The following is a 23,547-nucleotide window of genomic DNA, read 5'->3' as shown; positions in this document are numbered from 1 at the left end:
CCGAATTACCATCCGTGGGCATGGCGCCATCAGTCGGTAGCTCTAGGCACAGCAGCAGTGCCGTCGCTAAGCGACAGCAGGCGGTGCTGAAACTGCTGAGCCTAGGCGATAAAAGGCACACCGCCCAAGAGCTATTACAGGGCATTCCACATCAAAGTTGTTAACTTTGTCGCCACCCTGCTGTGTAATCCACAAAATATACTTGCAAACTTTTACCATTTAGGGATATTATTTCAGCGCTTCTTGCGCATCTGTTTACATTCCCCTCACCCGCCATATCCTAAACTTATAAGAACGCTACTACACTTGATCTTATACAAAAGGTTCTTAGAAGTGCTGTTTGGGGAGTAGCCTAGAGACAGGGGCTTGGATTGGCAAAAGCTCGCCTGGCTGCAGAGCACCAGCTCCATCCCAAGATCCAACTAACATAGTTGCAGCACCTTTAATCTACTACTAGTTCACTGCCTCCATAATAATAATAATAATAATCTTTATTTATATAGCGCCATCATATTCCGTAGCGCTTTACAAATCATAGGAAACAAATACAAATGTATTGTAACAGAGCACAACATTTGTATGGAACAACAGGAGTGAGGTCCCTGCTCGCCAGAGCTTACGGTTTATGAAGATGATGGGGTAACACGAGGTAAAAGAATATTTAACGGTCAAGCCATTCTTCTTAGGGAATAGAACAAAATATAATAAATGGAATTGCTGTCGCTTGAACCACTCAGCCGTCATCTTATATACCAGGTCCAGGGTGAATGGGACTGCAGAGAAGTCTGGTGCCTGTTGGTTGCTGGATAACAGATGGGAGGACGACACAGGACGGGTTAGTAGAAGAGTTAAAACTTCATGCAGTTAATGAGTGTTATAGGCTTGCCTAAAGAAATGGGTTTTAAGAGCACGTTTGAAACTTTGGAGGTTAGGTATTAGTCTGATAGTCCAGGGCAGAGCATTCCATAGAATTGGTGCAGCTCTAGAGAAGTCTTGGAGACGCGAGTGGGAGGTCCGCACTAGGGTAGAGGTTAATCTAAGATCACTGGCGGATCTAAGAGCACGGGTTGGGCGATAGACTGAGATAAGAGAGGAGAGGTAGGGGGGTGCAGCATTATACAGAGCTTTATGGATGAGGGTTATTATTATTTTAAACTGTATTCGAAAGGAGACTGGCAGCCAGTGCAGCGACTGGCATGAACTGTAAGCATACATGGTCCCCTTATCAAACGAGCTGTGTCAGGCAGAATTTTGGGTTGTTTTCATGGCTTCCATGTTAACTTTGTCGCCACCCTGCTGTGTAATCCACAAAATATACTGGCAAACTTTTATCATGTACCGATATTATTTGAGCGCTTCTTGCTCACCTCCTTTGGTTCCTCTCTGACACCCATTGGTTTGAAGCCTGAGTCCAATTAGGGTATGTCGCCATGCCACTCTCTAGCCTGCTGCCGCTGCCTCTGCCTCTGCATGCCGTCCCCTGTAGTGTCAGGGTCAATTATTGGATGTTTTACATGCTATCTAGCTTCATTCTGTCACTCTGTCATGGCCATGCTGTTGCCCATAATTTCGGCATAATGGTGCGATTAAGCAGCCTCAGAGGCATCCATGCATGCTGCCCCTGCTGTTTCCTGTCCATTTCCGTGGTGTTTCCATCCTTTTCTGAGGTTCCCAGGTGTTTGGCCAAGCTTCCCTGTGCAGAGCCTTGGTCCCCTTGAAAAATGCTCGAGTCTCCCATTGACTTCAATGGGGTTCGTTATTCGAGACGAGCACTCGAGCATCGGGAAAAGTTCGTCTCGAATAACGAGTACCCGAGCATTTTAGTGTTCGCTCATCTCTAATTATAATCTAACTGTAGTTTAACGTTAGAGCTGAATTGCCTCTCTATCAGCTTTGATGTAATCATACTTTTCACCTAGAAGCAACAGGATAATTTAAGAAATGGGCAAAGGAAATACACATCAATTTATTAAAGGGGTTATCCGGGTTTAAAACATTTTTTATGTCCGGGCTGGGGAGGGCTATTTAAACAAAATAACATGTACTTACCTCCTCCGGTGCTGCCGATGTCCCGCGCCGCGGTCCGTCTTCTCCGTGCGCCGGTTTCATTACACTGCGCACCATCTCCCAGCGCTTACAACGCTGAGAGATAGGGACGCATGGGAGGAGCCGTCCACATCGCGGACCGGAAGCTCCCTGTGCGCGGCTTCCGTGCCCCTGTTTGTTTACAGGGGCACGGATCGAAGTGACCGCGGCGCGGGACATCGGCGGCGCCGGAGGAGGTAAGTACATGTTTATTATGTTTAACTAGCCCTCCCCAGCCCGGCCATAAAAAAAAATTTAAACCCGGATAACCCCTTTAAACTTATTCCGGCTCTCTGGATCTCTGTGCCTCAATAATAAAATCATTAGGATAAGTCTAAATGCAACACAACACATTTCCAAGTTTTCTTAGTTACCCAATGTTCTGTGCAGAGCCAAGACAGGTTGGAAAACTAGAAGAGTGAGCTAAAGACGTGTTTGTACATGGCTTGGGACTGCAAATTCAAATACATATTGCTTTGAAGAGCTGATAAAATTGTATGAAGTCCTCGCCAAAGGCGGCAAATTGCGGACCCCTTTTAGGGGCGGCATATCGCCGCTGGTAGAAGGGCCAATGACTGGCAAGTTTGGCAAGTTTGTACTACCTGAAAAATAAATTACATTGGTGCCTTTAAGGCACTGATGTAATTGATGGGCAGACCGGTGCAGCACAGCTGCCGGCATGCACCTCTCTGTAGGACACAGGCCGGCATGCATGATCATGTTAACACGTACGCTGGGCTTTGTTACTACAGAGAGGCTGTGTATGCTGGGTAGGCTGTGTATACAAGGGGCGCTGTGTACACTACTTGGGAAGGCTGTGTATACTGAGGGGAGGCTGTGTAAACTGGGGGAAGGCTGTGTAAACTAGGGGAAGGCTGTGTATACTGGGGAGAGGCTGTGTATACTGGGGAGAGGCTGTGTATACTACTGGGAGAGGCCGTGTATACTACTGGGAGAGGCCGTGTATACTACTGGGGGAGGTTGTGTATATTGTGTGAACTGGTGAGGGTCTGTATGTAGGGGCTAGATTTTAATGAAACTGGGTGGCCTTATATGTAGTACTGTAAATCATTTCGTTTAGAAGTATGTATATGGGGGCTAATAGCCAAATAGGGCACCCAAAAATTGTGGGTACTGTGCTACTATTATTTATTCGGGTGACTATATAAAGGATGTTTTATATGGGGAATAGTCTGTTCTGTCATGTTGTGAGGATAATATATATTAGGAGCATGCTCCATTATACTGTTGGTGACTGTGGTATTTTTAAGAGTGCCGTGTGGTGTTGAGCTGAAGCATGGGGGCCACGGGGCGGCAGCATTCTCAAGTTTTGCCCCAGGCAGAAAAAGGCTAGAATTGGCCCTGAGTACATAATATCTGAATATGTGGATAGATTTCTGTCTGTCTAGGTTTTTGCCACAACATATGACAATGGAGGCCTTAAAGGGTTGTCCACTTTAGCAAATAATTGATATAGTTTGTGTAAGGAAAAGTTATCCAATTTTTCAATATACTTTCTGTATCAATTCCTCTGTTTTCTAGATCTCTGCTTGCTGTCATTCTATATTAAGCTTTTTGGTTATTTCCAGTCCATAGAAATCTGTCCATGGTCACACAGGTGAGCGGCTCATTATATCACACAGCTCTGATTACTCTCTGTGATATAACGAGCCGTGCACCTGCGTGATCATGGACAGATTTCTATCCACTGGAAGTAAACATAGAAGCTTTCTATAGCAGGAAAACAAGCAGAGATCTAGAAAACAAAAAAATCGATACAAAAAGTAAATTGGAAAATTGTATAACTTTTCATTACACAAACAATATCAATTATCGGCTGAAAGTGGACAGCCCTTTTAATTATATACATGGTATACAGGATATACAAAGGTGGATTATGGATATTGTTGTGAAGGGTCTGGGAACAGAATAAGACAGAGACTCATCCCCGTCCTAGTTGTCCCTGCCAACTGCCCTAACTTACCCAGGGTGGGACAACTAGACGACGTTTCCTCCCTGCACCAAAGTTAATTGGTAATTGGTAATTGCTGAGAAACCTTTATAACAGACAAAGATTATATTCAATAATCAATATACAAATAATGAGCGGGCTATTTGGTATGATAAACTAGGGAAAATTTTAGGGAACTAGAGACTGTTTTAGTTTCTGAATTTTTAATGCCACCATGTGAGTTCACTGCAAAGGAGCCTAGTGAGGCGCTGTCGCCCAGGGGCCTACTGAGACCTGGAGCCGGCCCTGATTCTACACACAAACCTTTTCTTAGCTTATGAGCATTCGTATGTGTAATTTGACTCATCCACTTTACTATAATTATCATTTTTACTCAAACTGCTATGGAATCTAAAAGAAAAGGAGAGTAATAAATTGCATGAAAAAACTGTTTCAAGATACAAAGTGTAATCTGAGACTAAGTATACATAGAAATTCTACTAAATATATCAATTAATGGTTTACTATAATGAACTAAAAGACATAAATGTGAACGTGGTATTAATGTGTAATAAATAATTTACATTAAGTAAATAATGACATTAATACTTATTCAAGTCAACTGGTTGGGTTTGTGTCGGTGCTGTGAAGATATCATTGCTGTGACTGCTGATATGATATTGAGCCTGGTATAACACCCAGTCCTATGGTTCTGACCCTGGTGCCTGAGTAATACTGTGATACCACTGGTGCCATTTGCACACAGTAATATCTGCAATTACCCAGGGGTTACATACATGGAGGGCAAGAATGTTGTGCCCCAGAGACAATAAAACACACCAGGTTACAGCTTCATTCAGTACATTTGTTATATAGCAGAAAATTCTACCTCTCATATGCAAATTAAGTTCTATTTTGCAAAATATTTCCATAAACTCAGAGAGTCGCCTGGTTTGCCATTCTTCTGGGAAGCCAATTTTAGAGTGATCTGATGAAGTAATTATTGGAGGCAGTGATACATAAACTTTCTGTATTTCACTAGGGTTTAGACACTTGAATATGGTGTATTTTCTTCTTACCAGGGTTAGAGCTTATAAATTACTATAATAACTTTCTCCAATACTCCCGCGAGTGGCTAAAACTGATATTAGGTGCAGTAGAGCAATCATGTCACCATGAATGGAATGGGCATTGGACCCCAATGATTGACCTTCCCCACATTTATAGTTGGGCTTTTCATGTGTTTCATATAACTATGTCTAATTTTTTTCTAATACCGTTTTTGCTATTGTTTGTTACATCCTCTTACATTATATGGATTTTGCATTTTTCACTAAACTACAAAACACAGCTTGCGCACTTTCACATGGATTTGTATTAGAGGACAAGAGGGCAGTCTTAATTACGACACAGGTCAGTAAGATGTTCAATGGTTGTTCCCGTTTCAGAAAATTAATGTTTTTGTTTATATAATGAAAAGTTATAAAATTTTCCAATATACTTTCTATATCAAAGTCTCCTGATTTTCTAGATCTCTGCTTGCTGTTATTCTATCAGAAGCTTCATTGTTTACTTGCAGTGGATAAGAATCTGTCCCTGGTCATGTGATGTCACACAGGTGCACAGCGCGTTATATCATACAGAGTAATCAGAGTTGTGTATTATAACGAGCCATGCACCTATTTGATATCACATGACCAGATCTCTCTAAACATAGAAGCTTTCTAGAGAAAGCAATAAAATCTAAAAAACCAAGAAAAATTGATACAGAAAGTAATAGCATTTATTTGCTGAAATTGGACTACCCCTTTAAGATTAACAAACCTGAGGAATTACACTGTGTCATTATTTATTTACCAAATGAAATCAAAATACAGAAGAAGTGTGTGAAATGTTTTCATGTTATTAAAGGGGTTTTCCCACGAACCAAGTTAGGCCCTGTCAAAGGATAGGGCCTAACTTGCTGTTCGGTGGGGGTCTGAGTGATGAGACTCCCACAGATCATAGGAACGAGGGGTCCGATGGGGTCCCAGGTACCTCAGTCGGACTCCTCGTCGCTCCCAAAGGCGCGCATGACGGCCGCGCATCACCGTTCTGCTCCATTCATCGCGATGAAGCTGACGAAGATCGCCAAGGGTGGCGCTTGCGAATTTATGTCAGTTCCATAGAGTTGTATGGAGCAGAACAGTCATGCACGGCCATCTGCTCCACTTAACTCTTGTAGCGATGAGGGGTCCGACTGAGGTACCTGGGACCCCATCGGACCCCTCGTTCCCATGATCTGTGGGAGCCTCATCACTCAAACCCCCTACGAACAGCAAGTTAGGCCCAATCCTGTGGACTTGGTTTGTGGGAAAAACCCTAACAGGAAAACATTTCACACACTTCTTCTGTATTTTGATATAATTTGGTGAATAAATAATGACACAGCATAATTTCTCCAAAGTAAGCAGCTTGAAGCAAGATACTAGCTATGATTCATTAATTATCAGCAAGTGTGGCCAAATCTATAAAAGCAGCAGTTTTGGCTGCTTTCCAAGCTGGTACCTTCAGGGGTTTATTAATAAGAAGGGAGCGGTATGTTCTACAAAATGTGGTATGCAAAAAAGAGAATGTTTTGTAGACATTCCCATGACAATCATCATTGGAGCATTCTAATGAGAGCTAATATTCGGTAAAAAAAACCTAATGCCAGCACAAAGTTCTTCAGGGAGCAAAGTTACATTTGCACAAACTTCAAGTCTTCTGGAACAACGTCCTTTGGACAAATCTGACTACAGGTGGTGCTATCTATCTTATGCATTGGCCTAAAATAAGTCATTCAACAGGACAATTATCCCAAGCACACCAGCAAATCTACAATACAACGGCTGAATAAAAAAATAATCAAGGTGTTCAACTCAAAGAAAGCTATGGCGGAACCTTATTTGGGTTTGTCCTAAGTCCCCTGCACCAAGTCCCCTAACTTCACACCCACCCCACCATTAACACCTGCGATTAGCTGCCATCTGCAGTTGAGTGACTAAACTGTGCTCACCGGCACTAGCATGCTGGTGACATGGAGCGCCACAATTTTAGGGAGAATCCTCCATATTATGGCCAAAATGGTGTCCTGCAGCACTACCAGCATGTTAGTGGCGGCACACACGCTGCCAATGGAATTAGATACTGCTGGAGACTTTGCCAACTAACAGTTAACACTCACTATGGGTGCTGGCACCTATCGTGGGTGTCACTGGTAGGGGTTATAAAATTCCCAGTTTTTACGGCTCTACTCATCACTAGAGATAACTGAATGTACTAAAGAAGTGTTAATATAATTGTCCCTTAATGGGACAACCCCTTTATTTACTAGGGAGACCCTCACACTATCGGATTAAATGTTATGCTACATTCATATACAGGCAGTCCCCAGGTTACGTACAGGACAGGTTCTTTAGGCTTGAACTTAAGTTGAATGTGTATCTAAGTCGGAACTGATATATTTTGTAATTGTAACTACAGACAAAAATGGTTTTGTTTGTCCTTGTGACAATTGACTTTTGAAATTTTTTGCTGTCATGGGACCAAGGATTATCAATAAAGCTTCATTACAGACACCTTACAGCTGATCATTGCAGCCTGGGACTAAAGACAACATCCACAGAGCTTCACCAGGGGTCACAGGGGGCAGAGGGGTCTGTTTTAACTAGGGGTCGTCAATAAGTCGAGTGTCCTTAAATCGAGGACCACCTGTACCCTATTCAGGTCAGCCCACTAATCAAATAATTATGGCATATTCCAATGATAAGGCATAACATTGTAACATGTAAATACTCGTTAGAATGAGATTGTTTTCTCCTGTTTCACAAGTTGATAATTATAGGAGAACATGAATTATCTGAGTTGTTGCCCTGAGGACTCCTCGTGACCTTTAACAGTCCTGACCTTTGGATTTCCACACATAACAGCATGCTATAATGAAAGCTATGATGATGCTCCACCACTAGCTACCTCTGCGTGTGGGGATTCCCAGGAGAGTCTAATACTACTGACGTCTACAATTCTTGCCTTTATGCTCATATTTCATTTTCTTAAGGTGCTTGAACTGAAGATGGTCCTTAAGGGAACCAAAACATCAGTGTCTATTTAAAGTGCAACCTAGTATAATCCCTATATTTATTATAAAGCTGTGAGCTGAAGGCCCCTTGCAGACAGTCAGGCTTGCATTGAATATCCTCATACTTTTAATAATGAAACACTTCCCAGCTGTATGAAAACAGCATGTATTAAATATTCATTCCAAGCTCTGGAAGGAAAAAATATTCAAGGTCCTAATCTAATGTGACTATTACTCCTTCTTACAGGAACGTCTACCCATGTAGCCTGCAATAACAAAGTAGTGTAACTTATTAATTATATATATGTTTGGTGTGTGTATGTGTGTATATGTTATATATATATATATATATATATATATATTAGATTTGGTACAAATTCCTGGATTTGACGACTTTCCGGATCACAAACAAATCTGAATTTTTTTTCTTATTTCATTTGGATGAACCAATGTTGCTCTTATTGTCCAGGAAATTGGCATATAACCCCCTTTGATCATCTAAAAAACACATTTTTTTTATAAAACTGTTGGGATTGTATTTGGCAGGTGATGAGCAGTGCCTGGTTTTCTCCACACATCATAACACCATTATGAACATCAAAAAGTTCAATCTTCATCTTATCAGAACAGAGAAACTTATTTCTCATAGTCTGGGAGTCCTTCATGTGTTTTTTTACAAACTGTAAGCAAACTGTATGTATTGAATATGTCTTGGCCAGATCTGTGCCTTGACACAATTTTGTTTCTTAGCTCCTTGGGCAGTTCCTGAGACCCCATGATTCTTATGTGCTCTGACATGCCCTGTGAGCTGTGAGGTCTTATATAGACAGGCGTGTGCCTTTCCTAATCAAGTCCAATCAGTTTAATTAAACACAGCTAGACTCCAATGAAGAAGTAGAACCATCAGAAGGAAATGAACAGCATGTGAGTTTAGTATGAGCACAGCAAAGGGTCTGAACACTTCTGACCATGTCATATTTCAGTTTTTCTTGTTTAATAAATAAGCAAAATATCTACATTTCATTTTTTTCTGTCAAGATCGGGTGTACAGAGTAATACTTTTTTGATCTTACCAATTGGCTGCAATGAAACAAAGAGTAAAAAATATAAAGGTATCTGATAACCCAGAATCCAAGAATCCATGCCCACTGTTTGTTCTTGCCTACTAATAATAACATGGTAGCCGAAAGTTCCTCCTATCATTGGCAGAATCAGTTATTATCAGTGATAATAACCCCTTCCTGCATCCCACATTCCTGAGCAGAAACTAGTTGCTGAACATACAAGAGATGTTTGTCAAAGGTGGGTCACAGGTGGGTCACAGGCTCACCAATGCCCCTCTGTGTTTACTGGCGCGGCACCCTCACTGCCCCGTCTCCCTGCACACCCTGCTTGATCTTTGTGCTCATGCCTAAGAGAAAATTGTTTTCTGTGAGTTATCCCTGTGTATTGACCTCCTGTTGTGTCCCCTGTTCCTGACCACCTGCTCCATCTCTGCCTCCTGCCTGACCCCAACCATGAGGTTGCCTGCCGACAAGTTGCGCTTGTGGAATGCCTTGGTGGTACCACGCCGCAGCAAGGCCAACCCGCTTTGCGGGGGGCTCTGGTGAGACTGGATGCCACTTAGATTCCGTTCCCAGGTGTCGGTTTGTGTCATCGTCCGGGGTGGTCCAGGCCGTTCAATAACCTCGAGCCTTGACAATGTTTTTGTATTGTATATTTTATAACCAACTCTGTAGTTTATTATTGACACACAAGTCAACAATATGGCATCATGGCAAGCATGAGTGCAACTTAATTGAAAAAAGTTTCTTTATGCCAAGATTTTTCTTCCTGTTTTGAGGGTATTCTTGATTTTAAGAAAAAAAAAATCGGGCCTGTGGTGTGTTGTTTGTGGCTCTTGTATCATCAGCATTTGAGGTTTTCCAACATATCGATGACAGGAGCATTTCAAGGTTTTGGTAAGAACCAATAATTTAGACTTGTTTCACCTGTTCATTTCTGAGCCTGGACTGTACTTCACTATTCTGAGAGATTATTTTTCCAAGTGCAGAATAATTACCTATTCTGTATAAAGCATCTCTCAACATATGAAGTTTATTAAACACAAGTGCACTACACAGTTCTGCTATCAGGATGACCATCATTTTTCTGTTTAATATACTAACAGTTTTATTCTTTCAAAATCTGTTGTTTAAGGCCAAAAACACAGAGAGGGATGTAATGGGCAGGTAAATGAGCACTAAATTATGAAATTTGTCAATTTGATTAATTGTACTTTTGATTCAATTAATTTGATATATTATATATTAACCCCTTAACTCTCTGCGCTGTAGCTCTACGGCGCAGAGGTATAGGGAATGTATGAAGAGGGCTCACGGGCTGAGTCCTCTTCATACAAGGGTAAGGGTTGTTGCATATTGCAGCAAACCCCCACCGCTACTAACCCTTTCATTACCGCTGGCAAAGTCACCGGCGGCATTTAAAAGACGGCGGCGTGTGGGCGCCGCCATCTTTAATACGATTGTCTCTCTCCCGAACGTCATCGGGGGCCGGCGATCAGTTGCCATGGTAGCCTCGGGTCTTCTTTTGACCCGAGGCTACCTGGCTTCAGCAGATTCGTTTCAATGAGCCAGTGGCTCATTGTAATGAATGTGCTGCAAAAATGCCATATATTTCAATACAGAAATATTTCAGTATATGGTAGGAACGATCTGACCATCTAGGGTTAATGTACCCTAGATGGTCTAAGAAACAGTGAAAAAAAAAAAGAAAAAAAAAGTTTAAAAAATAAAAAAAATTAATAAAAGATAAAAAATTCAAATCACCCCCCTTTCCCTAGAACTGATATAAAACATAATAAACAGTAAAAATCACAGACACATTAGGTATCACCGCATCCCAAAATGCCCGATCTATCAAAATATAAAAACGGTTACGGCCGGCGGTGACCTCCGAGGCAGGAAATGGCGCCCAAATATCCAAAATGCGACTTTTACACCTTTTTACATCACATAAAATATACCGCACACATACCGCAATCGTACGGAACCAAAGAATAAAGCTGAGGTGTTATTTGGAGCGCACAGTCAAAGTCGTGAAAACTGAGCCCACAAGAACGTGACCATTTTTTCACATTTGGAATTTTTTTTCAGCCTCGCAGTACACGGCATGTTAAAATAAATAACATTACGGGTAAGTAAAATTTGTTACGCACAATATAAGCCCTCACACAGGTCTGTACACGTAAAAATGAAAAAGTTATCGATTTTTGAAGGTGGAGAGCGAGAAATGAGCAAAAAAACCCTGCGTCCTTAAGGGGTTAAATAGATAAAATAAATATAAAACCAAATTAATTTAATAAATAAATTTATTCATTAATTAATCAATTGTATTCTTTTTAACAATGTTGTCATGTCTCTTAGGACCAAAGTTCTGTAGTAATTATTGGTAATCCTTCTCAAATCTTTCAATAAATTTTTTTTCAAATGTCTTGGAAGCTCCAGAAAGATAGGGAGACCTCCTGGAGTCCTAGAAAAATCAGTGAATCTTGTAAAGTGGTAAGAGCTTAATTTTTTGGTTATCTACCTCATCTATGTATCTGCTCACATGAAATCACAACATGGATTTATACTCCTCCCCATCCTCCGTGGGGGCATGCTATGATTTCATGTAATCAGATATGTACATGGGATAAATTCTGCAAATGTAAACGGGTGCAGGACCTTAGATGACATCACCCTGTTGACATGATATGTAGTGCTGAATGGTGAAAAGAAGGCATGGGGAGGAGTAGAAGTTAATGACAATTGGAGGAGACACCCCATCTGACTCACTGCTTGATCTAGCTGTATACCAGGTAAGATAACAAAATTGATTTTATGGGGGTGTGAGGGAAACTGTCAAGATCGGAGGTAGTGGATCCTCTGGACCACCGCGGATGATGACACAAGCCAACACCTGGGACTGGAGTCTAAATGCCACCTGGTCTTCATCAGAGCCCGCTGCAAAGCAAGTTGGTCTTGGTGCGGTGTGGCACCACCAGGTCGTTCAACAGGCGTCACTTGTCCGTGGTGGCAGCCAAGGTCAAGGTACAGGAATGGCAGGCAATCTCATAGTTGGGGACAGGCAGGAGGTCAGGGCAGGCAGCATGTTATGAGAGTCTGGGACGTAGCAATAGGTCAAGGCAGGCAGCGGAGGAGTGTAGTCAGGAACGGACCTGGGGTCACAACAGGAAATCACAATAATAGCGCAGGGCATCAGACAAAGCTTTCTCTAAGGCACAAAACACAAAGATCCGGCAGGTAATGCTGGGAAAGCCAGCTTAAATCAGTTTCATGGTAATGGCCAGCACAAATTAGTGGTGTGCTTGCCCTTTAAATTCTAGAGTGCCGGCGCACCCTACAAAGCTGGGACGCCTGTGGCTGGAGCAGGAATGCAGATAGGTAATGTATTGCGGGGAGTTGGGGGCCAGGGGGAGGCACGGGTGCGCACACTGAGGGGCATGGGTGCTCATGTGACCCGGAAAGTGGGTCGCGGGGCATCCCTGACAGGAACTATTTATTGGCATTTAGTTAATAGGGCACTTTGGGATCCTGTCACTAGCTGTATTTTTAAAGTATGTGGTGGCATATTCCCTTTAAAAGAAAAAAGATAATTTGAGAAATTCCCTTCTAGCAATATCAACATTTTTACCCAGAATAAATTATTATTGTTACTCATTTTAGAGGCTCTTTGTTAAATTTATCAATGTTTTTTTTTTCAAAAGAATAATTTCAGAAACCAAAGAAAATAAAATCAATGTCGCCAATAACTTTTCAAGGACTATATAAGCTGAGTTCAGCAATAAGAATATTCCTTTCGTTGCATCTCGGAGGTAGGTGAGGGACAATACTCTAAGCTGTGCCTTTGTCGATGATTGTGTAGCCTGCTCTGGGTATATGCAGGGATGACTGAAGGTCAGAGCAGTACAGAAATCATTGGCACAGTAGGATTGCTTTGTGCCCCCTTTGTGCATCATGATACAGACAGATGATAAATCTGCCATGAGCAAATGAGAGAGAGATATTGATGGAAGGGGTCACGTGCCATAGGAACAAAAGACTATGTACTTTCTGAGAGCTGTTGAAACCAACTGGGATAATTAATAAAAAAGAAGTTAATTTGGATGAGCGAGGATGACAGAATTAGAATAATTAATACCTAATGAATGACTGCTGGAGTCCGCTGTCCTTTATCAGAAACCCTTGGCGGATAGAAATAATTATCTTGCGCAATACATTGCTAGTGTGTAGTAAAGCGGTGGAGCACCACTGTAGGATCCAGGAATACAGGGACACCTGTCTTATAGGGGGCTCCTGAAGGAGGGATATAATATATAGAATAATAAAGAAGAAATATAGGATTAAAAATGCACAGTTGTAGATATTGCATGAACGTAATGAGATAATGAGAAATACATTATTTGTGTAGCGCCAACTAGTATCATTCCACCACAGACTCTCCTTCTCAATTATGCAGCAGTGGCCTAACCTCATTGTAGTATCTTGTCACTGTCTAAGGCTTGCCGCAGTGTGCACATGTATTACAGAGGTGGTGGAAGTTCAAGGCAGAAGCCAATGAGGAGTAACCAGCAGGCTACTCACAGGTTCTCCAGAATAATGCAGCAATGCCCTGACCACATTGCAGCATCTTGCAGGTTATCTAAAGCTTGATGCAGTGTGGACATGTATTACTGAGGTGGTGTAAGACAGGAGCCAGTCAGGAGTAACCAGCAGGCTACTCACAGGTTCTCCAGAATAATGCAGCACTGTCCCGACCACATTGCAGCATCTTGCGGTTATCTAAAGCTTGCCGCAGTGTGGACATGTATTACTGAGGTGGTGTAAGACAGGAGCCAGTCAGGAGTAACCAGCAGGCTACTCACAGGTTCTCCAGAATAATGCAGCACTGTCCCGACCACATTGCAGCATCTTGCGGTTATCTAAAGCTTGACGCAGTGTGGACATGTATTACTGAGGTGGTGTAAGACAGGAGCCAGTCAGGAGTAACCAGCAGGCTACTCACAGGTTCTCCAGAATAATGCAGCACTGTCCCGACCACATTGCAGCATCTTGCGGTTATCTAAAGCTTGACGCAGTGTGGACATGTATTACTGAGGTGGTGTAAGACAGGAGCCAGTCAGGAGTAACCAGCAGGCTACTCACAGGTTCTCCAGAATAATGCAGCACTGTCCCGACCACATTGCAGCATCTTGCGGTTATCTAAAGCTTGCCGCAGTGTGGACATGTGTTACTGAGGTGGTGTAAGACAGGAGCCAGTCAGGAGTAACCAGCAGGCTACTCACAGGTTCTCCAGAATAATGCAGCACTGTCCCGACCACATTGCAGCATCTTGCGGTTATCTAAAGCTTGCCGCAGTGTGGACATGTGTTACTGAGGTGGTGTAAGACAGGAGCCAGTCAGGAGTAACCAGCAGGCTACTCACAGGTTCTCCAGAATAATGCAGCACTGTCCCGACCACATTGCAGCATCTTGCGGTTATCTAAAGCTTGTCGCAGTGTGGACATGTATTACAGAGGTGGTGTAAGACAGGAGCCAGTCAGGAGTAACCAGCAGGCTACTCATAGGTTCTCTAGAATAATGAAGCAGTGCCCTGACTACATTGCAGCATCTTACGGCTGACTAAGGTTTGTCGTATTGTGGACAGGTATTTCTGAGGTGGTGTAAGACAGGAGCCAGTCAGGAGTAACCAGCATGCTACTCACAGGTTCTCCATAACCATAACAGTTCCAGGCAAAAGCTGGAAAGTAAGCTGTCTTCCAATCTCTGTTTCCAAATAGGTTGGGCAATATTTGCATTTAGCTGTACAATGATGGGCTCCAGGAATGTCTTTTTTATTGGTCAGCCCGAGGTATCGAGCAAGACAATCAGCAAGTATGGTATACCACTACAGCTGAAATGTAAGAGCAGTTAGATACAAGAGCACACCAGTATGCTCTTACCCAAAAGGCTGTCCCTGGTGTTACACCACCCTTTATCACCTTTTGTCTAGTAGCCAATCCAAAATTTCCATTTTGCCAATGATGTAGGACAGGCAGCCTCGAACCCACAGACCTGACAAGCAGGTATCCTCTACTGTGGCCATCTAGCTAGCTCAGAATCCATGTGTTTGATTATTTTTCTCTTTTTTTGTTTTCCCTCTACTATCCCTTGGTTACTGGGAAAGAGTCACTCAGAGAATCCCCTGATGAGATCCTGTCAAGTGAGGAAACACACAGGATACAGGTCAAGGTCAAAAGTAGTCTCTGGCTAGGGGCAGACTTAGTTACCACCTTTGTCAGGGTGGAGCTATTTTATGGGGTGTGAGATGCGAGTTATAAAATAGGGGGAAATATCAATCCACTACATACTGACAGTACCCTGGGCGTAACTACGCCGGTAGCAGCCATAGCAGCTGCTATGGGGCCCGCATTGTCAGGGGGCCCTGTCATCGGATCTGACACACTAAAGAATGTGGGGTTAGGGGGCCTCATTTAAAAGTCTGGTATGGGGCCTTTCCCTCTCCTAGTTACGCCCCTGGACAGGACCCTCCAATACTACTTACCCTGCGGCTACAACATCTACTTGTGGTAAAAGCTTCCTTTCACTTTGAGCACTAGTGGTCGTAGTGGTGGACAATTTTTTAAGGTAATTTGTGTTTTTTCAAGTAAAGTAAAAGTTACTTGATAATAAATATGGCATGCTCTAGTATTGTAACATTCTGCCAATATTCTAACATGTTTGATCATTGAAATTTCACATTGCCATTTCCAAGACTTTTCTCAAGTTGCACATTTTCCTTGAAATTAAGGCAATCAGGTTAATTTTTATTTTCCACAGTTTTAATAAACCCTTACAGGGAGTTGTCTAGGTGTATAAAACTTTTATATATGGCTAGAGGGGCATATAGTTAACTCACATCCTTCTCCTATTCAACGGCAGTACCGGCAGTCACTACTGGGTACTAATTGTTTGTATACAGAGACGGAGATCTATGGTGTTTTGGAAGACGAACTTGCAATTTCGCTTTCTCAGTCCATTTAGGAAGTGATTATGGGAATAGTAACATATTTAGTCCGTAAGTAATGATGATACAGAAATTACTTTTTTTTTGCCCGGTTGGGAATTACATAATGCGGGGGAGGGATCCATGAAGTTCTTCTTTTTTTTTCTTTGTTGACATCAATTAAAGGGTTTTTCCCTGAAAGAAAATTCTCACATTTCAGTCCCCTAGTGATGTTAACGCAATAAAGATCATTTTAATAACCTTTACTTTACAATGTAAATCACTCCCTAGGCTGCTCAGTGCAAAATCCCAGGGTGTGGGTGGAGCCTCTCTTAGCAGACACATAGGGGCAGATTTACTTACCCGGTCCATTCACAATCCAGCAGCGCGTTCTCTGCGCTGGATTCGGGTCCGGCCGGGATTTATTAAGGTAGTTCCTCCGACATCCACCAGGTGGCGCTGCTGCGCTGAAGTTCCTTGGAACGCACTGGAATACACCGAGCCGGGCTGAGTGAAGGTAAGTACAAGCTCCGCGACACATTTTTTAAAAAAATATGCAGCGGTTTTTCCGAATCCGTCGGGTTTTCGTTTGGCCACGCCCCCCGATTTCCGTCGCGCGCATGCCGGCGCCGATGCGCGTGCGCCAAAATCCCGGGGTAATTCAGGGAGAATCGGCGCAAATCGGAAATATTCGGGTAACACGTCGGGAAAACACGAATCGGGCCCTTAGTAAATTACCCCCATTATGATCCAACTAGATCTGTGGGGTGACAATTTGGTTAGATTATCTGGCTTCTGACATTGTACTAACACACTGACACATAGAGAGATGAGACAGATAAGAGATGATGAGATGCATGAGAATTCTATTGCAGAGGCATGACAGACACAGGCTGAAAGACTTTTACACGGTTACACTGTGAGCTCTGCTAAAATTTAAGTATATATAGTGTTTATTATTTTTAAAGCCTCACACAACCACATATGAAAAGTTTGATATACCTGAATAACCCCTTTAAAACACATTTTGTAATACATAACATAATGTGCACTAAATAAATGAAAAAATATATTTTAATAATTATGAGCCCAGGCTGACCATAGGGTTTAGGGATTTGCCGATCCCTGTTATTACCTACACACTATGTTGCTCCAAATCTAATCCCTAAGAAAGAGATTCAGGAAGCCTCCATGAACATAGTTGGCACATGGAGCTCAATCATTTAGTTTCTTAGGTTAATAATCCCCAGTGTGCTGTAAATCTGTAAAATCAAATTGCATATAATAAGTCATTTTTTACAATGTAGTGGGTAATAAATTCTGGTTGCTTTTCAGTTAAAGCCTTTGAAAAAAGGTCAGGGCGAATATACAGAAAGCTGCTCCGATATAACTCTACAGCGGTAAATAACACCTCTCATTCACTATATGAAAGCATTTTGCACTCTTCAGGGTGATGATCGGTCTTAAAAGGTTTATGCAGGATTTAAACAACTGTATTAAAAGCAGCAAATTAAAAAAAAAGTTTATTCAGCTCATTTAATGCTCAAAAAGGTATGATTTATAGCAAAAAATCCACAGGAGGTGGAATATTTTTGTTTCATCATCAACCTTCTTCTAACAATTGGATGACAGGAGGAATGAAAGTAAATGTTACAACAATGGAGGTCAGAATACTTGGTGCAGTATTTCATTGCTCATTTTCATTTGGCTCTCCATTCATTCCAACTGTTGGAGAAGGTCTATGACTGGTCAATGGATGCCTTACAATCCTGGAAATCAGACTTCTGTGAGGTTTAGCGCTTTTGAATTTATGTTTTTTCACTTGACCTTCTTTTTTTCAGGTTACAATGACACTCTTTATTCTTTGGTTGAGCACAATCACTGAGATTCCAAACTCATAGGGGCACATTTACTAAGGGACGCACACCGCATTTCCGTCGGGTCGGGGGGCATGGCCGTCAAACAACCCAACTGATTCGGACTAAGCTCAATGGTGAACTCAGCGGGGAAGCGACACATGCAGGATGTCGGGCGCACGATCTTGGTGAATCACGCCGGACTTCATCCTTGTTGGACAGTCCAGATCGGGGATTGCGACAGGACCGTGTAAGTAAACGTGCCCCATAAAGGTGTATTATCTAAAATGTTGCAACCAAAGTGCTCACCATCTTCTGACACTTTCATACTTCAATCTACAGAACTAGGAAACTTGTCACTAGGATTAATTTACTTCAGTTTGATCACTACTTATTTAATGGAAAGGGCCTATTTATTTACAGGATCGGGCCTAACTTGCTGATCGGATTGGGACCCCAAGGATCATGTGGACAGGGGCCCGTTGCACCCAAGTTAACCAGAGCAGCTAGTTGCGTATGTACCCACTGCTTTGTTCAAATCTATGGAGCTGACGAGATAGACGAGTGCGGCGCTCAACTATCTTCATCAACACCGTAGGGATGAACAGAGCAGCTGGCTCACGCGGGACTGCCTACTCCGGTCATCTCTCCAGCAATGGACCCCTGTTTATGTGATTTGTGGGGGTCCCATCACTGAGACTTCTACATCCTGTCCATTTTTTTAAGGCACACACTATGCTACTATAGTACTGCCTCAAGCAGGGTGTAATAGGGGTCGCGAAGTGACAGGCTTGGGAGCATATTTTATGGCAAATGATCATCAACCCTCACAGGGCGGTGATTGTGTATTTTGATGGCAGGCCCTGCAGGTCTCATCTTCTGAAGGGGAAAAAGAGGGCAGGTTTTGATGTTATTTATGAATTTTGTGACAAGTCAATATTGTTTCCATCTAGTTCTTGGTTATGAAGATACCACATGTGACACATTTTGCTCCTTGGAATCCATATTTTAATTCTTGATGTGAAACTTATTAAAGTCATATCACTCCAGCCCAATCTAATTAGTCAGATGTGAAATGACCCTAAACTATACAAATTAATACGACATTTCACTGTAATTTATGATACGCCACCTGTACAGTTTGACCCCAGACTCCTTCTCCAACTCAGCCCAAAGTTGGTAACTCTCCTCCATCATGTTGGTGTAAAAATCCTCGGCATAAGCTCTACGAATTATCCTGGTCTGTCCATGAGAGCTGCCTCTGGAGTGGGGGAGGGGGAACTGGAAGAAAAAGGACATTTTTACAAAAATGTATTCCTGCCAGAAGCACAATATACAGGTTCCTTTTATGTAAAGTGATGTAAATTTCTCTGTACTTTCCATTCCGCCTGACTAATTATAGTCGTAGCGCACATCCTTGGTGACCAGATGTCTTCACGTCGCGAAAGAGATTTAACATTCGGCTGAAGACGGTCCCATGACTGACGAGTATATCTTATTATGTTTCAATCTCCATGTATACAGCTGTGTAAAAAGTATTAGCATATTAAAATGGACAACTTACAGTCCTAATTCCTATCAATTGCTTTCTATGTGAAACTCCCTGGAGAGAAAAGTTCAAGGTCAAATACATATTTAAAGCAAAATAATAATCCCTTTACCAACCTACTTCTTTCTTCCAAGTGTGGCATCCAGTATACAGACATTACACAGGCGTTACAAATCGCAATATTATGGATAAGTGCTATGTTCATGCTTATCCAAAAATTGTCAGCTTAGAGATTGACAGGAGAGTCCTTCACCGCTGACCAGTGAGTGCACCCTACCTGTACTGTCCAGGATCATATTCAACAACCTTTTTATTCTTAGAAACCAAACAAAAAGTAACAAAAAGGCATTGTTAGTATTACACATGATCTAGAGTGCAGGATAACATGTACAGCAGCTTCTACAGCTGGAAGCCTAACTCTACCCGGTTTTACTATGTAGTTGTGTCTATATATTATCCCTTGATATTGATTAAAATTTTGTTTGAATTATTTCTGTGCTTTTACATCATGACAAACCTTATCCCTGGGATGTGACACTGTGTGTATTATCCCTGTACTGTGACATCACTGTGTTTAATATTCCTGTACTGTGACATCACTGTGTGTATTATCCCTGTACTGTGACATCACTGTATGTATTATCCCTGTACTGTGACATCATTGTGTTTATTATGCCTGTACTGTGATATCACTGTGTGTATTATCCCTGTACTGTGACATCACTGTGTGTATTATCCCTGTACTGTGACATCACTGTGTGTATTATCCCTGTACTGTGACATCACTGTGTGTATTATCCCTGTACTGTGACATCACTGTATGTATTATCCCTGTACTGTGACATCACTGTGTGTATTATCCCTGTACTGTGACATCACTGTGTGTATTATCCCTGTACTGTGACATCATTGTGTGTATTATCCCTGTACTGTGACATCACTGTGTATTATCCCTGCACTGTGACATCACTGTGAGTATTATCTCTGTACTGTGACATCACTGTGTGTATTATCTCTGTACTGAGACATCACTATGTGTATTATCTCTGTACTGTGACATCACTGTGTGTATTATCCCTGTACTGTGACATCACTGTGTATTATCCCTGCACTGTGACATCACTGTGTTTATTATCTCTGTACTGTGACATCACTGTGTTTATTATCTCTGTACTGTGACATCACTGTGTTTATTATCTCTGTACTGTGACATCACTGTGTGTAGTATCTCTGTACTGGGACATTACAGTGTGCATTATCTAAGCCTTTTGGGGAAAAACATGATCTAGATTTACCTTTTGTTTCTAGTTTTAAGTTCATTTAAAAGTTCCTTTTTCAGTAGACATGTTACCATTAGGTTTTACTATGGGAACAGAGTGGACAAGAGCTCAAATGAAATGTAAATCCTTCTTTGTTACTCGACTATTGATAGTCGGAAACTGGGTCACATCAGTTGCCAAGGATATGAGAACGGCAGAAGTTAGGAAATACGGCTTAGAGATCAGTAAAAAAATATGGTATAAAACTGATGTGCAAATGGGAAAATGTGAGGGATTTTTAAAATTGTAGTTTTTATTAACTTCACCTACCTCTGCCTGAGTTTGTCTTTGAAAGTGTGGATGTTACTTCGGATTTAGTAATACGGTATGTGGTTTGTATAGTTTATAGTAGATTGAAATCAATGTTTGTTTTATTTCATGTGATTTTCTGGGTATTTAAACATTTTTCTTTGATTATAAGTCTAAGCATTTGACTGAAGTGCTTTTGATTTCACCCCAACACCAAAATAAAAAAAAAATCCCACTCCTTGGTGGGTGGGGGGCCCTGATCAAAAGACAATCTAATGGGAAATATGAGTGTCCCAGTACAAAGTGTTTGGTACAATGGTAGTACAGGCAGTCCCTGGGTTACATACAAGATAGGGTCTGTAGGTTTGTTCTTAAGTTGAATTTGTATGTAAGTCGGAACTGTATATTTTATCATTGTAATCCCAGCCAGAACTTTTTTGGTTTCTGTGACAATTGGATTTTAAAAATGTTAGGTTGTCATAAGAATCAGGATAAACACTAAAGCTTCATTACAGACACCGGTGATAACTGTTATAGCTGTATATTGTATCCTAGGACTAAAGCACAATAAATTACCAATATCCAGTGGTCCGTTTGTAATTGGGGGTCGTATGTAAGTCGAGTGTTCATAAGTAGGGGACCGCCTGTATAAGTAAAGTGACATGAATCAATCAACAGCTGGGATGTGATATGAAATGTGTTGGGGTTACCATTACACATAAAGGGATTTGTTTCTGTCAAATAGTAATTAGGCTGAGATCTGCTTAATTTTTTCATTTGGTCTGGAGTTGTATATCGATGATGTTTCATCTATTTTAAAATGTTCAAATAAATTTCTATTATTTTTAACAAAGATTCAGGGTTTCCTGGAGCTTGACATTTTTCCCTGTCAGTTGCTATTTCTACTTCCAAGGCGTCCTTGCTCGGTTATCCTGATCCATATTTCTACCTTCTGTTTTCCTTCAATTATGGGTGAATATATTAAAAAAAAATAGTTGAGGGAATGTGGCAAGTCTATCTGGGAAGCACACCCCGAAGAATCTGTGCAGCACCGGAGACGTCTTGGATATGGGTAAGGAGGTGTAGGGTTGTACAGCACCATGAATGTCTTCTGGAGTGGTAGTGAGAACTTTAAATTGTAGCCTATAATATATGGGAAATTTATATTATGTCTAAGGTCAGCTGCTATTGGACAAACAGATTTTGGAGGATAAACTGCTGCTCATAATAAACATATGACGCTCACAGTTGCCACTAGTGTCAAAGTAAACTCGGAGCACACAAATAGATCTAGTAAAGAGCAGAGCCCCTTCTTATATCAGGTACCTGTATAAATTATTACACACACCTTGCATGTGAAATGTTCCCGGTGAATATAATGAGCAGCAGAGGATAATATTAAGTGACAACAGCCGCATCCGACAAACAGAAAAAGTAATGGGGTTTTGTCAATATTACATTTTATTGTCCTCGTACTATGTTCTGTGGAGGCATCAAGGAGGGAATGGATATGAGAACCGAGATGGAAATGTACAAGTGAGAGGGAGGTAGATGACACAGTATGTCATTATACCAAAAAGGTAACATTTGTGCCACTTAGATTTTTTATGCAGTTTTTTGAAGCACAGGGCGCTCCAACACTAAGGAGAAATATCAATCCTTCCTTATATTCACCATGCCATTAGAGTGCAAGAATTCGAATAAACAAAAAGCAGAAAAACTGACATTTTTTGCAAAAATATTTTAACTCCAAAGTGATTTCTTTTCAGATTCCCTATACAGATTTCACACTGGTGTCCTATCCTCAGGATAAGTTGTCAGTTTTTCATTGGTGGGGATCCAACAAATAGACCTTGCACCGATCAGCTGTTCCATCCGCCCTTGAGCACCACTACCTGTACAGAGGATGGAACCAGAAGCACAGTGCTGTATTATTTGTATACAGCCACTATAATGCCTAGAGCCTTCCGCTTCCCCCTGAATAGGTACTGGCACACAGAAACAGATAGGACAGCTGTTCAGTTTGGGGTTTGGGTGTTTGATCCCCGCTAATCACAGACTGTTGTGATTGTAATATGTACAGACAAGTATATTTATTCTTGGTAGTTTTGTCTAAGAAAAGATGAAATCTTTACAGTGGCTACGGAAAGTATTCAGACCCCTTTACATTTTTCATTCTTTGTTTCAGTGAAGCTATTCGGTTAGGTCATTAATGTACACTCTGCCCCCATCTTGACAGAAAAAAACAGAAATGTAGATATTTTTGCTAATTTATTAAACAACACAAACTGAAATATCACATGGTCGTAAGTATTCAGACCCTTTGCTCAGTATTGAGTAAAAGCATCTTTTGAGCTAGTACAGCCATGAGTCTTCTTGGGAAGATGCAACAA

At 41.6% G+C, this 23,547-nt stretch overlaps 1 protein-coding gene across 1 annotated transcript in view; it reads right to left on the bottom strand.

Annotated features, from left to right (window-relative positions):
• PIPOX (pipecolic acid and sarcosine oxidase) overlaps positions 1–23,547 on the bottom strand; it is a 63,945-nt gene that overhangs the window by 29,596 nt on the left and 10,802 nt on the right. Inside the window, exon 2 of the mRNA XM_072138288.1 lies at positions 19,170–19,318. Within this exon, the coding sequence (XP_071994389.1) occupies positions 19,170–19,318 (149 nt within the window). The remainder of the gene's footprint in view (positions 1–19,169; positions 19,319–23,547) is intronic.

This window comes from Engystomops pustulosus, chromosome 2 (genome assembly GCF_040894005.1).
Source record: "Engystomops pustulosus chromosome 2, aEngPut4.maternal, whole genome shotgun sequence".
Taxonomy (NCBI): domain Eukaryota; kingdom Metazoa; phylum Chordata; class Amphibia; order Anura; family Leptodactylidae; genus Engystomops; species Engystomops pustulosus.
Note: the sequence above shows the minus strand (reverse complement) of the source record. Positions and strands in the feature narration are given on the sequence as shown.